Source organism: Alligator sinensis, unplaced genomic scaffold (assembly GCF_000455745.1).
Source record: "Alligator sinensis unplaced genomic scaffold, ASM45574v1 scaffold297_1, whole genome shotgun sequence".
NCBI lineage: Eukaryota > Metazoa > Chordata > Crocodylia > Alligatoridae > Alligator > Alligator sinensis.
In genome coordinates this window covers 5,764,468-5,781,326 of record NW_005841848.1, presented here as the reverse complement: position 1 = coordinate 5,781,326, position 16,859 = coordinate 5,764,468, and the positions used below count along the sequence as shown (strand labels likewise).

Sequence of the window (16,859 nt, the reverse complement as noted above, 5' to 3'; positions counted from 1 at the left end):
GAAAGAGAACGATCTTAGTGGCAGTGTTTTGCACAAAATACATATGGTGGGCAGGTGATCCTAACTTTCTGTAAGAAAGTTTCTAGGAATTATTTCTGAGCAACAGCAAACAGCTATCACACACATGGCGATACAGTCAAAAAAGGGGCATTTTAGATTCAAAAGGCAAAACAACATTGCTTTTTTCCTGGAACAATGCAAAAGCTGTGTTAATAATAATAATCCTCATGAGATGAATGTGGAGGATTGAGATTAAATTGTTTCCCTTTAATTGGAAGTGTGAGTTTTTTTGGAGTTTTGTTATTTAATCTTAGCTGTAGCACTTATTACTGATAAACTACATGGAGTTGTTTTTAAAAGTGACCATAATTTTGTAAAATTATTCTAGATTTGCTATGCTACTTAATTGTGAACTGCCATATCTCATTTCGACAAAAGCTGTGTGGGGTTTTGTGTTTTTTTTAATATAAAACTTTCGCCTGTTAGAACACAGGCGAACATGCAATGAGGCATATCTACCTCTATTCCAACCAACAATTACGTAATTACTGTGCCTCTTTGAGTGTTATTATTTCAGTCACATACTCTGTCTCTGTTTTTCTTGGTTGTCCCAGTTTCATTTTTTCCCTTCTTCTCAGTGACCTTTTCTAAAGAACTGCTGATGGAGGCTAGTAGCTGGGACTGAAGTCAAATGATTATCAGAATCCAGCACCATTTGCATCCATCACTAATTTATATATAATCAGTTTCTTATTCATTAATCTCTTCTTTTATTTCAGTTGTTCCAAGCCTGCCAAGTGGTGGATTAGGAGGGTCCAATCAATGTACATTTATGCAGTGATCTAACTTTCAGACTTCAATGCTATATGAAATACTACATGCATTTTAATATCTGTTGCTAAAAGAATCACTTTCATAATAAGCAGTATCATCTGAGTTACAGATAGACTTAAAGAGTATCGTAGGAAGAAAAAAAGATGATACAAGTGTATTTTAGAATGTTTTCAATGGTAAGGTAAATGATCCATTTAAGCAAAAGCTGTGTTTCTCCCCTTAGTCATCTGGACTCATGGGGCGCGTCCCCACATGTAGGCATGTGCACTTACAGCAGCTCAAACAGGAGTGTAACAAATTTGTGCCAGGGATTTGTGCCTTAGCACATGTGCTTGGACATGCACTTTGGTGTGAGGCAAGTTGTGCCATTTGGGGCAAACTGATCCTGCCTTCCCGGATCTGCAGCCAGGGAGAGCTGAAGGCTCAGCAGTACAAAAAGCTGCCTTGGTGAGAAGCTCAGGGCTACTTGCTCTGAGCAGCTTCTGGGGCCCAGCCAGTTGACATATGGAGACACTAGCCCCCTGTGCCAGCTGGACTGCTGCAGCAGCCCTGATTTAGAGTGGACCCTGCACCTTCTACTCACTGCAGCAGTCTGGCAGCAGGGGCTGCTGTCTGGCTGTGACCTGCTACAGCATCTGCCCCTTTGGACCTGCAGCCCCATGTCTGCACACCTACCAGACCTGGTCAGGGACTGCATGGCTGCCTGGGCCAGGGCATAGGCACTGCAGCACAGCTGTCTGCACCTCTGGGCCAGCTGTCAGTGGGCTGTGGCTGCAAAGCTGGCCTTTGTCCAGCACTACTGCCATGCATGCCCCAGCCCTGCCATCTGGGTAGCTATCTCCTGGAAGATGTCCTCAATGTGATGGCCTGCTTTGAACTGTCAAAACATGTCATCCTGGCCTCAGGTGGCCAGCAGATTAGCCACCTTGTTTGCCCTCCAGCGGGGTCCCTTGTGTCAGCCCTGGGCAGGTGTCTCCACCTTACTAGCAGAGATCCTGGTGTTCCCTGTTTAAAAATTGCAAATTCTCTGATAAAAAATCCCAAATTCACTCTTTAAAATACCCCAAAATCCATATTCTCCCGTGACTAAAATGAAATTCCAGTATATATATAGAGAGAGAGAGAGAGAGCAAGAGAGAGAGAGATCAGTTGGACAATGTTTTATTGATATATTTACAATTTTAAAACAATTTGGAAGGCTATTAGTGCCTCTATCATAATACTAAAAGAAATTCTAAGTATTTATATGCTTTGGTGTTTGTTTTTGGGTTTTGTTTAATCAAAGAAAAATCAGAGTTTTCCCTGACTCTTTCACTAACCATGATGTGGGGACAGCTGCCCCTGCAGCCACAGCTCCAGCCAGCAGGTCCCATCCTGGCTTGCAGCTGGGCATGCAGGGTGAGATGTAGCGGGGGGGATGTGGGTTTGCAGAAGAGAGGTAGGACGCACCTGTAGGGATCAGATGAACTTTCATAACAGACAGTATGGGATTCTTTTGCTTTCCTTTTTTAATTTTATTTAGGGATCCTTGAGAAGGGAGATACTGAGGATGACAATTGAGAGCTCTATTCTTTGCTACCTGCCTTGCTTCAACACATTTTCCTACTGATGCAATAGTCTTTCCAGCCCTGAGATACGCTTAGTTATTGTGGTGCCTATACATCTGATATTACATATGAATAAATTTTTTATTTTCTATTGTCTCTGAAGTTGTGTAGTATTCTGTCTTCCTAATTTCTTCTCAGGACATACTGGGCATGCCCTTTCTTCCTTCAATTTTCTTTTCCTTTTTTACTTCTTTTTTCTTTTAACAGGTGAATTTCATATTAAGGGGAAATTACAGCAGCAATTGTATATCTTCATATTGATCTGCAAAATCTTTGAATCTTTGAAAGATTTAACTACAAAAGAGTTGACTTGCAGTCCCAAGAAGTGCTACCATTAAGATCAGGCCAACTCAGCATGAAGCAATTTCAAGGATCTAAGGTAAAGTAATCAGTATCCAACAGATACTGAGGCTATTAAGTTACTCTAGCTAATAGAAAAAGATCATAAACAGTGGTCTCCAGTCCATTTGAGCACTCTTTTCTGCTTTGAAGGAGTAAGATGCAGGAACGCAGAAGCAGGAAATATTTGAAACTATGGTAAAAATGTTGAGGAAGTCTAAAAACCCTTAGTTATACAGCAGAGCTTTGTTTGATTTTGTAGTTTAAGGTATGGTTTTGATAATATACTCTAAAACTATGGCCTTGTGAATAGCATATTATCGTCTCACTGACTTCCAGCATATACGTGCTCATCTTCAGGAGTCAAAGTTTTAAAAAGGAAAGATATTTCTATTATTCTGGGCTCTACCCAATAGGAATTCCCTACACCTCTGAAACAATAAAATGAGCTGCAGTTCTCAACAGCTTGTATACATGTTCAAAACTGAATCTTCATTCTGTAGGGCTCTTAAAAGCTGGAGTCAGTGGTATTCATATATACTCATGGGCTTCCCTGAATGACTTGGAATGACTCAGATACAGTGCTAGTCTTGGTTCCTCCTGGACCAGTCTAAAAAGTAACTGCTGCTGGGTTCATCTACATGTGCCATTAAGGTGCCATGATAAACTCCAGTGCAGTTTATGCTGAAGTTTATCATGGCGCCTTAATGGTATGTGTAGATGCTCCAACTATGGTGGTCCAGGGTGCATATGCCTGGACCCACAGCAGTCTGAGCTGGGGTGGAGCAGCTCCAGGATGGCAGGTCAGCTCCGGACTCTGGGAGGTGGTGTTGGGGCTGGCTGGGGCACAAGACTGCCCCAGCATACAAAGCCTTTTGGCTAGGTGGCAGGCAAGGGTCTGGCCCCCTGCTCCCTGGGCTGGCTGGATGCAACGTGTGCCTAGGTCAGCGTGTACACATGTGATTGACAGTTATTTTCACTGCAGTAAGATAGTCCTATCTTACAGTGGTGAAAATTAGATTGCTGAGGTCTAACAGCGCCATGTATTTAGACTATGATGATTTACACCACAGCAAATTAGTTTACTGCACAGTTAAGCACGTGTAGATGCACCCGCTATGTCTCAAAAATAACCACTCATGGAATCAAAGTAATTTAATCCTTACAGCCAGTTGAGGAGGTTATGGTAATCTGGTCCTCATTTTCCTTTGTTATTTAATTTCTGTGGATCAGCGGTAAAGTGATCAATCATGTCAACATAAGTTATTACGGTTACTGGAGTTAACACCCATTCAGATGAATGCAGCAGCTCAAATTTCCAAACAAATGTCTTGTACTTTGTTACATTTAGTTCGTATTTTCAAATAATTACAACATTTTCTTAGAACTAGATACCAAAAGTAAAAGAAACAATTAGAAACTTTGAAAATGTACACAAAATGTAACCAAAGCCAAGGTGTCTGTTTAAATCCTTAGAGAACTTGAAATGGCAGTTCTGAACCATGGGATGCCCCAGCTCATCTTAAAAATAAGGTATTTCATTCTAACTTCAAAACTGTTACAATGGTGTAATCAGACTCTCTGTTACACACTTGGAACTGAATTTTCCTTCAGGGGGTTAGTACAGACGGAACAGACTGGAACTTATTTCACAATTTTTTTGGTGATGCCAAAGAACTAACTCCCTTCCTTCCAACTGTGTTGGCTTTTCAATGATAACTAAAGTCACTAAAATAAATCTGTCATTAAAATAAGTATGAATTTCTATATATCCAATAAGAATATATATGTGTTTTAATAAGTTAACAATTTTATATATCTAATATTAGGGTACAATTTTAGAGTGGTAAATTGATTTTGGATTAAGAGTGAAGAATGTTCTTTGCTACAGCTGATATTATTAAAGATATCTGATCACCTAGAAAGAAAATAAATGCAACGCTTATACTGCCCATTTCAAATGTACAAGATACGTTTGATAAAATATATCACAGACAAGGTTTCATTTACGACTCTCACATTCAGAGAATCTGTTGGCTTTTTCTTGTGAAACAAAGATGTTTTGGCAGTGTTAATTATGTCTTCGTTGTAAACTGTATAGCTAAATCAACTGTGTGCAAAAGCATCTTTATGAGTCATAACTACCCACAAATGTTAGCATTGTTTATTGAAAATGTGTCTCAATAGTTCAATAAGTCTAAAGCTATTACATACATGATAAAAGGTATTAGAATTCATACAGAACAATGATACTGTCTGCCTGAACTACACACATAGGGAAAGCTGTGTTTAACAAAGTGAAGTACTGTATCACAAAGGAGTTAATAGAGTGGAGTCAAGAGGAAAGATGGACAAATGCAAAAATCGCTATTTAAATCAGGGGTAGGCAACCCCCAGCATGCATGCCAGAGTATGGCACTCAAAGGCATTTTCTTTGGCATGCGTGTCTCAGGGAAGTTGCCGGGGGCGCACTGCCACAAGCAGCATTGGGCCTCTCGTGGCTCTCCCACTGTTTGCCCCTGGCATGCCAACATCTTACAAATTGAGGTTGGGGTGCTTTTGGCACTCTACCCAAAAACCTCACCAACCCCAGATATAAACAATCGAAGGAAACAGCCATAAGTACCCAGTCACCAAATCTGTGAGCCTGAGAAGGACACAAAGAGAGGACCAAAGAAATGTTTTTTCCCACATTTTCAATTTGTACTGTCTTTTCTTCCTTAAACTGAAATACAGTAGAAGCGAAATTCACACAAGGTGCTGTCACTTATCTGCTTCCAATCCATGGTCAGCTTATAAATGAAATGAACTTGACCAAACAGACAGCAGAAATCATGTTTCAGAAAAAAGGTGCGCCTAACTCCAGTATCAATATCCCTTTCGGTATCAACATTAAAAGTTACCCTCCATAAGATAAATTAATTTATATAAAAAGAACACCTTCTTCTACTATGTGAGTCAGAAGGCATCTTAGTCTTAGACCCTGAATATTCAGGATGGTATCAGTATCTTAGATAAGTAATTAGTCTCCTGAAAGTAAAGCTAATGAATTCCCCCTAGAATTTTGTGGCAAAATAAGGAAATCAAACAGATAAATAAATGTATCGAGTGCCTTTTTTGCCAAGAAAAGCCACCTATCAGGCAAACATTTCTCTCAGTATCAGTGAACAGTTAATACAACAAAATATAGTCCAATATTTTCTCTCCTTACCAGCTGCAATTTCCCCATTTATAACACTGCAAAAATCCACACATTAACAAAATCATGCAGAGCTTTCTTTTACCTTTGCCTGCACCTACAGCAGGAGGGAGAATACCAGCTTTAATGGAGGAAAATAAAAATAGGACACTATATAATTAGATACAACATCAAAGGGAACATATATAAACATATAATTTAATTATAAACCAGAAAAGCATGCAACTAAATGAAATGTATTAGGTGTAGGGAATTAAAATTAAAATGCTGAACACTGACAGATCACTACAAAACACAGTTAATATGCATGTATTGATTAAACTTAATTATCATGCTTGTTAACATTCACAGTTTAAATATATTTTCATATAGTATGTACATACCTATTACAGATATAGAGTTTCATAACAGTATACTATAAGTTCATTAAGTATAAAGAAAGGTTGAAAATTGATTGTTAATATTAAGATGTGCAAAATTATAAAAGAGGCCACTTCACAGAATTTCCACAAGGATTTTAACCCTCAATAAAAGAATCCAGCACTGTAATATTAGACTGAAAAGCCTAAAACAATGGAAGTTTGTAAAGAGATGCTGTTACATGTACTTTCCTGATCTTGGTTCTACCTGTAGTACTAGGCTCATAGTCAACTGCAGGTTATCATTATGTTTGTGGCAAAAAATAGATTATATAAACATTATTGTGAGATTTTTGTTGTAGAATTTACAACAAAACTGGATTTGCTATTCTATCAGTCATTCTGCAGCAGACAGCATTTGATAGCTTTCTCCTTGTAAAACAGACAGTGACACAAATAAAATATTGTAGTCTGTGACCAGCAGTAGCCATGGAAACAGAACAGAATAAGTAACTAAAGAAAGGACACTTAAGAGTGTGTAAAGCTGCATGAAATTGTGCAGTCCAGAAAAGCCAGAAGCTTAGGTCTTGTAAAGTATGATACAGAGAAGGGATTTTTATGTCAGTAGGAAAATTTTGCACATCTGTTAAAAATCTGTTTTAAATAGTTGGCATCACCGTATACTCAAGTTAGGAAATCATTCAATAATTTTTAATACAGATTGTTTCCTTGAGATAAGGAAAAATATTAACATTTTGAATGAAAGTCTAGGATTCTATAAAACTTGAATAGACTTTCTTTATACATACCCATCTTACCTTCATCCATAATTGTTACTGCTTCCTCAGTTATTTGATTTCCAGATCCAACCGATGTTTGTGCATAAAAGTAAAACTTGTATCGAGTGCTGTAATTTAAATTTCTTAATATCAAGCTGGTCTCGTTGGCAGGAATTCTGATCTCTACCAAAGGGCCTAATTCATGTGTGCTGTTAACTGTGTTTGTAAGAAAAGCATAAAGCGTTAGTTTGGTTTATCTTGAACATCTAATTGAGAATAATGTCTCTGTTAAAGTTGTGTTAAAACGGTTTATGAGGATACTGAGTATCTTTTCAGATTTCCCTGTTCAGACTCTGATTATGCAAATGACATTTTCATACGTAATATAAGAACAAAGCTATTTTGATACATGAAGATGCAAATATGCATCTTGGGGATATTTTCTGAAGAGCTTAAGTTTGCCCTAAAACACTTCTATGAAGCTGCTAAAAATTAATGACTAACTTGCAAATGGCATTTGCAGTCACAGATCCATATGCTTACTGGATAAAACTGAAGGATTGTTTGCCACCACCTGAATCAGTCTTTCCTTTGAACTAAATACTTTAGCTGATCCCTAGGAGCATAATCTTTCAAACAACGTATGCAACAGAGCTCCAGTCTATTTGTATGCCTGTCAGGAAAATTTTGGCAAGGTTATAGTCTGTCTGTTGATGCCACTTGGGCAAAGTACCCTCTGCATTTTTTATTCCTCAATTATTTTGTGACAACTTGCCATTCTTTTGCACAGTTGCTACTTTTGATCACAAAGCAAATACATATTTCTCTAGCAATAAATTAAATGAATGCAACATGTTCTGTGTAAATGTTAATAAACTTTAAAAAGAATTTTGGAGTCCAACTATATAATATAAACTATATAAATATAAATTATATAATATTTAATATAATATAATAAATCATAGAATCATAGAAAGTTAGGGTTAGCAGAGACCTCAGGAGCTCATTTAGTCCAATGTCTTGCTCAAAGCAGGACCATCCTCAACTAGATCATCCCAGCAAAAGCTTTGTCTAGCCAGGTTTTGAAAACCTCCAAGCATGGAGCTCCCACAATTTCTCTGGGTAACCTGTTCTAATGTTTTACTACCCTTCTATTGAGAAAGGGGAGGGGGGGGGAGAGCAAAACTAGACATGGTACTCCAGATGTGGCCTCAGCAGTGCTGAGTAGAGGAGAAAAATCACTTCCCTTGATCTGCGGGCAACACACCTACCAATGCATCCCAGTATGCTGTTAGCCTTCTTGGCAACAAGGGCACATCGTTGGTACATATTTAGCTTATTTACCACTGTAACCCCCAAGTCTTTTTCTGCAGGGCTGCTGCTTAGCCAGTAGATCCCCAGCCTGTATTGGTGCATGGGATTGTTCCATCCTAAGTGCAGCACCTTGCACTTGTCCTTATTGAACCTCACAAGATTTCTTTTAGTTCAATCTTCCACTTTGTCTAAGTCACTGAATCCTAGCCCTACACTCCAGCGTATTTACTACTCCCCACAACTTGATAAAATGCTACATTTCAGACCTTTTCATGATAAAAGCAAACTGCACAAGTATTTTTATTAGAGGAAGGCCACTGACAGACATTTAAAGGTGTGACGGGATCTGATCCAAGACCCCGACAATTGTGCCTCCTGTCATGCCACAGGTGTTTATACTGTCAAGTAGCAAGCTGGGTGCCTGGCATGGGCTCCATGCCCTCCTGCAACCAGGAGCCCATATCAGTTGACTGATGCTCCCAGCCTTCGTAGTACATCCAAGCCCTTCAAAGCTCTGTTATGCTCCCCAGGTTGGGAGTGCTAGTCAGCTGATTGGCCCTGACCACATGTTCAATTTATGGCATGAAGGGAAGTAGCCACAATCTTATTACACAATTTTGTGTACTAACTTTGTGGCTTATTCCCTGTTTTATTGCATCATTAACTGAATGAATGTGTGGTCAGCCTACTCCCTGACATGATAAACTGTAACCTTTAACTTTTAAACTGTAACCTCTATTAACTGTACATTCCCCCAGTTCCTGGTTCAGGTCCCTGAACATTCCCCCAGTTCCCAGTTGGATTCCTCAGGTCCCTGATCTTTCCCCCAGCTCTTCCCGGGGGACCACCGATGCCAGCTGCAATGGAAGGGCTGCAGCCTGGGGGGCTATACCGGGGTCTTCCCTATGGAGCTCAGCCCAGAGGCAGGAGAGCCAGTGGCGGAGCCACTTGGAGTGCAGCCCTGGCTCCGAGCGCTGCCCTGGCTAGCGGCTCTCCCCTGCCTCCCACTACCTCCTGCCCCTCAGCTTGGTGGGCCTGGCCGAGCCATTCAGACTGCAGCCTGGTGGCGGGGGAGAGCCAGGGCTGTGCTTGGAGTGGCTCTGCCAGCCCCACGGAGCCCTTTGGTGTGCCCTGAACCCCCTGGCATAGAAAAAAACAAAACCAAACTGAAACAACAACAAAACACAATTAACCCACCTGCATATTTCGTAACTGTAGTGCAGGAGATTAAAATCTCCAAATGGGATCACTGCCAATGTAGATCAAACTTTTGCACGTTTTAACATAAACATTTAATCAGCGTCAATTCTTTTTACTGTTTAAAAGATACCTAACAGGTATTTTGAGTTGTAAATTATGGTATGTCTACTAAATTTAAATATATGAATTAGTATTCAGCAGGCTTTGGGGTAAGAGATTTTGCTTTTACAATGTTTTACTTACTTGGCTGAAACTTCAGTATATATGCTGTCAAAATGCCATTTGGGTAAGTGGGTAAACCCCATTCCAAAGTGAGAGAGTCCAGCATTGGATCAGTGATCTTCAAAAATGAAGGTGCACTGGGAACTTGTAAAAAGAATATATGTAAATTAAAGTGGATTACACAGATATGTCTCAACCTAATGTGGCATATGTTCTGTACTGACCTTCCACTTACTTTCAGTTTTCAACACAAAAACATAATGTTTAATAATTATGGCTATAATAATCCCTAAATATAAAAGCAAGCCCACAATGTGTCATTTTTAAAATTTAACAAGTTTAGTTTAATTCCTTGTGTTTCATACCTCCTTCAGGAGTCTTAAATATTTTGTCAGGGCTTGCTGGTCCTTCCCCTTTACCATTAACAACTCTCACATTCAGCCTGTAAGAGCTGTAAGGCTCCAGTCCTGGCAACATTCCATGCGTTCTGTTTCCATTGAAGGTCAGGATCTTTTTTTCCACATGCCGTCTACTTCTTTGAGATAAACTCTGCACTTTCCAATAGTAAATCTAAGTGTAAGAACAAACAAACAAAAATATTACCAAGGGACCATTGCAGTATTCTTGTAGTGTAACCTGGGATTGTTAAGATTTTTCATGAATACCCTGATACAACTACAAATATAGTTATTTATGGCTAAACTGTGGGACTTGGCAATGAGCCCCTTCAAGCAGCAGCTCAAAGTTACACTGTTCCAGAAATGGATCGAAGACCAGACTATGATGAATAAATCTCACAGATATAGGCAACGCATCGTAGGGCACGGGAGGGCATGTGCCCTCCCTGACTGTGAGCGCTCTGGCTGGTAGGGGGGCACAGAGAGTGCTAGTGCCCCCCCCCGAAATTGGCTCCCCTGGTGGCACATCAGCAGCAGAAGTACCAGCACTGGCACGCTAGGCAACTGGCTGCTGGGGGACCTCCCAGTCATGCCCCAGTGGTGCCCCACTAGACTCAGGAGGCACCAGTCGCCCATGCTCACAGAGATGTTTGTTCATGAAGGAAATAAGGAACTGTATTAGGCTGAAATGGTTGACAGATCATGATAGGAGACCTGGATGTCAACCCTACAGCAAGCTCTACACAGGTGGAGGAATCTGCTTGTCTGCATCTTAGTTTAAGATCAGGTTGGCTGATGAAACATCTCTTAAGTCAATGCTAGATATAAATATTTTCTTAAACAAACAAACAAACAACTAAATATTTTCTCTGAACTCTGACATGGTCTTGTCTTCCTGTCAGTTTGTGCCCTCTGGCTTATGATGCTTGCCAGTCTAATTGCATTGTGCCATCCATCTTTACAGCTGCAGAGGTTATATACCGAGATTGTATTACTGCACAAGGTTAGACTGTTAGGGTATGTCTGACCTTAGGAATGCTCCTGAGAAGCACACCCTGTCTGTGCACATGTTTCTGCTCAGCACACACCAAAACCTGAGTGAATTTAGCCTTGAATAGAGCCTGAGCACAAGCCATGCACTACACCTGAGACAAAGCCTGAGTGTAGCTCTGGATGAGCGCTCCCAGCTATGATAAACCAGCCATACTGCCTAATTGCAAGTTTTTGGGATGCACTGAGAAATTCGTTTGCAACATGCGCACTTCAACGGTGCTCCTAGAGGTGCTAGAGGCAGTGTAGACATACTGGGTGTTTATACACATGCTCCAGGAGGCAGGTGGAGGGGGCACTTTAATTAGAGTGGTGCTAGAGTCTTCTGGTGCACAGTAATGACCATGCTCCAACACACTCGATTAATTGAGTCTGCTTGATGCACTGTAATTATAGTGCATTGGAGCAGCCTTGATGTATATGTATAGGAACCCACTATCTCCCCCTTTTTTTCTGGTGAATATGAACATTATTTTGAATACCTTGACCCTTCTGCTTTCATATTGCTTTTTTTCTGTCTGTTCTTTCTGGTACTCTTGAGTTGTTAGGTAAAGTTTGTAATTTATAATTGGGGGAGAAATTGGGAAATATTATGATTGGGGTGAGAAATGTGTACCTGATATAAGTGTTATAAAATATAATGCAAGGAAAATATGAACCAAAAATATTAACACAGTAAAAAGGGGGAAAAAGCAGCAACATTATTATAATATTTCGGCTTATAGTAGCATTTTTTCTATGTACCAACTTTTATTCTCTTGACCAGTCTAGGATGCCAGTTATGAGACAATGAAAGCTGAACTCCTGGCAGCACTTGAATTAAAGCTAAATAAGGTCTGAGTCATGACACATAAATACAAGACAAACTTTTCAAGAAACTCTCTCCCACCCTTGAATAAAGAAATATCACCAGTCAGGCTGAAAATGGTCTCTGACTGAACTGGTATTGAAGGACATGTTCCCAGGTAACATACACTAAGCTTCTTAAAAAAAGACCAAATGGCTGGCCTGTTCATCTGGAAGCTAATAGTATTGCTACTTCATACCAGCACAGTACCTGTAGTACAAAGCTGCTTGAGCTTTAATAGTTTTGGTTTTCAAAAATGGGGTGATCTGGAAGGGAAGTGTGAAGTTCACAGAGAACTTTTTTATGTTGTTCGTATAATTTATAGAACAGTCAGGAGAATAAATTACAGCAACAGAAGAGCAGCAATGTCAATCAAAATGCTTTTAATGCTTTTTCAGTACCTTTTTTAAACCAAAATTATTAAGAGCTCCCAAGTATATTAAGAGTTACGTCTGCCTTACCCACGTGCAGGTGTTTGAGGATGACCTCTGTAGTCTTATTTAGACTACAGCTAGCTTTACTGACTGGCTTTCAGTCTTGTGACACTTGTGCCCAATCTCTCCAGCCACTCATGTATACATCCCTAACATGATAATACACATTAGTTAACCCCAGGCTTTGAAATCCATGATGACATTATCATAGGACACTTTAATTTGGTTCTAGTACCATATTAATATTTTTGATAAAAGATCATGAATTGCTTTGAGAATTATAAAAATAACTATGACATTTGAAATACAGTCTGTACATTCTGTATCTGTAAAATAGTTATCTGGGCAGTAGTCAGAATCAACCGTTATGCTGGTATTGAATAGCACCAGAATAAAATGTTACAAAGTAACAGTTACTTCTTTATGATCCTTTGATGAAAAAAGTATAGAAAAAAAATCATGGCAAACTTTAACCCCATTTCATCCAGAGTTAAAATTACAATAATGTAGTTAATTTGTATCACTGTACAAAGAGAGAGAACACATTCTTTCTTTCTTTCACCACACTGCATTTCCTGAGGCCAGCCAAGAGCAACCTCCTGCAAGTACCATCAGTATGTCAAGTCTGCATGGCAAAAAAATGTGGAAGGTCGTTCTTGACAGTGGCTCCCCAGCTCTGGAACTCCCTCCCTCTCAAGGATCCTCTTGAAAGCCCGAGCCCTGGCATCTTTCAGAAGTGCTCTAAGAACTTCCTATCTGGGCAGGCATTAGGCAAACAAATCTAAGCTGCAATATTGCTTGATAGGTCACTGTTTTATATTAATATTCTGGTACCCTTTTAAGTTGTTTTCTTCTTTTGCTGCTTACTTTTCTCTTGTTGCTCTCTTGTTTTAAAAGTTATTCTATTCTCTTACCACAAGCTGCCCTGAGACTTTGCTGGGACGAGGCATACAAATTGCAATAATAAATAAATAAAAAGAAATAATATAGTGCGGGGGGTGGAAACATTTTTGGGCAGAGTGCCAAAAACACCTTGACATGTAAGATGTTGGCATGCTAGGGACAGACAGCAGGGGAGCCATGAAGGGCCCAATCCTTGTTGTGGCAGTGTAGCCCCGGCCCCTTCCCCGAGGTGTTCATGCCAAACAAAATGCCTCTGTGTGCCACACACTGGCATCTGTGCTGGGGGGAGCCTACCCTTGGTATAGTGGAAACAGTATGACTGTGTTAGTGTGGTGTGTTACCTAGTCTGATATACCCTGTTCTCAGAATGATTAATCAGCCCAGTTGCAGTGCCACACATTAACTTAACTATACCGCTGCTGTTATAAAGTATACTCTGTCTATTGGTCACCCTCACCACTTATGGTGGTGTTGAGAAACAACTTTTTTACTACATCAGTTGCTTTTCACAACCAGACACCTACTTCAATAACATTTTACTTATAAAAAGGAGGGTTAAAATAGCTTTTGTAATTACTTACTCTGTATCCTTGAAGGTGCCCTCGGACTGTTTTTAGGGGAACTGGGTCCCAATGCACCTTTGCTAGTGTGCTGTTAATAACATGGACCTGCACATTGTTGGGAGCAACCATTGGTACTGTGGGGAGAGATGCAACAAAGCCCAGGTCAGAATCAGAGGATACAAGTGGCACTTTGAGATCTACTTCATTTGACAACTTCATGTCAAAAGGGGGCTTCAAGACTACCAAGGTATATGAAGGCTTTACTATTTTTAAGAGACACGGACTGATCAATTTATGCTTAGTACAGAAACAAGAAAAATTCTCCTCTAATCCACACATTTTCAATAATGTTTAAATTCTACTGAGACTTGGTATTTGACCTTTTTTAATTAGTACACCGTGTCAATCTATGAAACTTACAGTCTTCTCCAGAATGTCCAATCACCTCTGATGGCTCTGGTGCATATCCCAGGTCATTTAAAGATTGTACTTTTATCTCATATGGAACAAAGGTTGGTGTACCAGACACAATATATTTAGAAACATTTGCAACAATAACAGAAGTCCACTCATCATCAGCATCTTTCTGGCGCCAACTGACTTTGTATTGGAGCCCTGGTCCATTGGACTGAAAACCTTTTAAAGGCTAAAATTAAAAAAAAAAAAAAAAAAAAGAAAGTTAATATTTCAAAATTGTTCTATAACACCTGTAAAGAAGATAGATCCAGGGTCATAAGAAACCTCTGGATTTGTAATGAAAAGGCAATGTAATTTACCACTACATTTACTCAGTTTTATACCAGGGTAACACTACTGAAATTTCCAAGTGAGACTTCTATTTCATTTAAGCTGATGTGAGTCACTAGTTTATCAAACAGATGCAATGTCCCATATTTTGAAAAGCAGAGAGCCTAACGCCAATTTTTTTAGTCATAAAATGTAACAGTGTTCCTGCATTCTTGATGACAGTACTTCTTTTGAAGCTGAAGAAAGCTATTATAGAAAGCTGATGGGAAGCTGATTTTACAAAATAGCACCGTTAGGGATCTGAGTTTTGCAACAGAACAAGAATTCTTGTCACAGGAATGATGGTAATATGATGCCATGAGCAGAAGGTATAGTGATCATTTGTTTATAATAAAGCTAATTGAAGTGTTAGGATTTAAATCTGAATCTATTTGAAAATTATGACCCTAATAGATCCAGACCAATACATACATATTTAAATCTTACAATAATGCATGTAAACACTTTGGACATAGTAAGTTAATAAGTCAATAGTGTGATGGAGAAACTAATAACCAACTATGGTCCCTTGAAATTATCTCTCATTGTGACGGTTCATTCCCATTTTTCTCCGGTACAGCTGCATACGGACACTCATTTCTACTGGAGGAAATTTCTTCTGGTAGAAAAATAGCTGAGGAGCTGGACTGACATTCCCTCAGCCCCATGGTTCAAGAGTTTCATAGACAAGCTCCAGCTAGGAATCACTACAGAGCTGCTCCTGCCACCCCTGCCCTTAGGGAACCTTGCTAATTGACAGCCTGCCTGTCCCCCTGCCTGGAAAAAGGATGGGCTGTCAACTGCCATTTGCCAGTTGCTGAAAAGCAGCAGTACAGACAGCTCTGGGAGGGCTCTCACCCTGGGTAATGCTCTTCCATCCCACCATTCAACTCACTGGCAGGAGTGGAGCATTCTCTCAAGGTGGGGACCCTCCCAGTTCTTCCCAGCAGGAGAATGGTCCTTGATTCTTCAACACCTCTGGGCTGCCCTGAAGGAATGCAGGGAGGGTGTGCATATGTGGGCATTCAGACACTGTGGAAGAGGCATGGCAGCCTGCCTCACCCCACAATTTTCCAAGCTGGTCCAGAGCAGTGCAGTAGGGTAGCAATTAACAATCCAGCAGCTGGAAGCAGGACTTGGGAAAAACCTTGCCAACATGGGTCCTGCTCCTGACTCCACCTGGCTTCCCTGTCACCCAGCAGAGTGGTGGGGTGGTGATTTAACAGTTGGTGACTGGAAACAGGGTCCCTGAGTCCTGCTCCCAAGCCTGTACCCTTGTGGTGATTCTCCCAGTAGAAACTGAATGTCTGTACCTGACCCACATCACAAGCAGCAAAAGCCTGGACAACATAGCAGATTTCTGTTTCAGCTCAAATACGCTCCAACCATGGCTTCATTTAGTTTACTGATTGTTATTTCTCTAGAAAATGTTACTTAGAGGCTAAAAATCTTACCTCCCAGGTAATCACCAAGTTATCAGGTTCCAAGCCAATCCCTTGAATGCCAGAAGGATTTTCATCTGGGTCTAGAAGTTAAATATTTCCATATGAATATTCTTTGAATTCTGGATAATTCATAGCCATCTAAAGAATAAAATGATTACTGATAAATGATAATATTTACTTACTTGCAGCTTTTGTCAGGTATTGTTCAGATGGTTCACTTGGCTGACTTCTACCAATCTCATTGACAGCTATAACTCGGAACGAATAGTTAACATATGGTGATAGCTTTAATTGTGCAGTTGTCTGAGTTCCAGGAACTTCCGTCTGGTAATGCCATACCCCTGGTTCATGCATTACATCTTCATATTCAATGACAAAATCTACCAACAACAATTAAATTATGTCAAAACTGTAACCTTTCCCCAGGCAACAGAGTAACAGGATAATTTGTGGATGAAATTATCTGAAGGCAGTAATAATACATTTTTATTAACCCCCACTTCCACCCTCCCCCCCGAAATTAAATAAAAGATCCTAACAAAAACCAATATCTCAAGCATGGTTCTCAAAAGCAGTCCAT

At 40.0% G+C, this 16,859-nt stretch overlaps 1 protein-coding gene across 3 annotated transcripts in view; it reads right to left on the bottom strand.

Annotated features, from left to right (window-relative positions):
* The window catches only part of NRCAM (neuronal cell adhesion molecule), a 153,750-nt gene that overhangs the window by 35,387 nt on the left and 101,504 nt on the right, over nucleotides 1-16,859 (bottom strand). For all 3 annotated transcript variants that reach the window (XM_025208975.1, XM_025208982.1, XM_025208970.1), the window contains 7 exons: nucleotides 16,462-16,659; nucleotides 16,289-16,359; nucleotides 14,469-14,694; nucleotides 14,067-14,182; nucleotides 10,219-10,423; nucleotides 9,875-9,997; nucleotides 7,157-7,333 (listed from right to left, as the gene is read on the bottom strand). In XM_025208975.1, coding sequence (XP_025064760.1) covers nucleotides 7,157-7,333; nucleotides 9,875-9,997; nucleotides 10,219-10,423; nucleotides 14,067-14,182; nucleotides 14,469-14,694; nucleotides 16,289-16,359; nucleotides 16,462-16,659 — 1,116 coding nt within the window. The remainder of the gene's footprint in view (nucleotides 1-7,156; nucleotides 7,334-9,874; nucleotides 9,998-10,218; nucleotides 10,424-14,066; nucleotides 14,183-14,468; nucleotides 14,695-16,288; nucleotides 16,360-16,461; nucleotides 16,660-16,859) is intronic.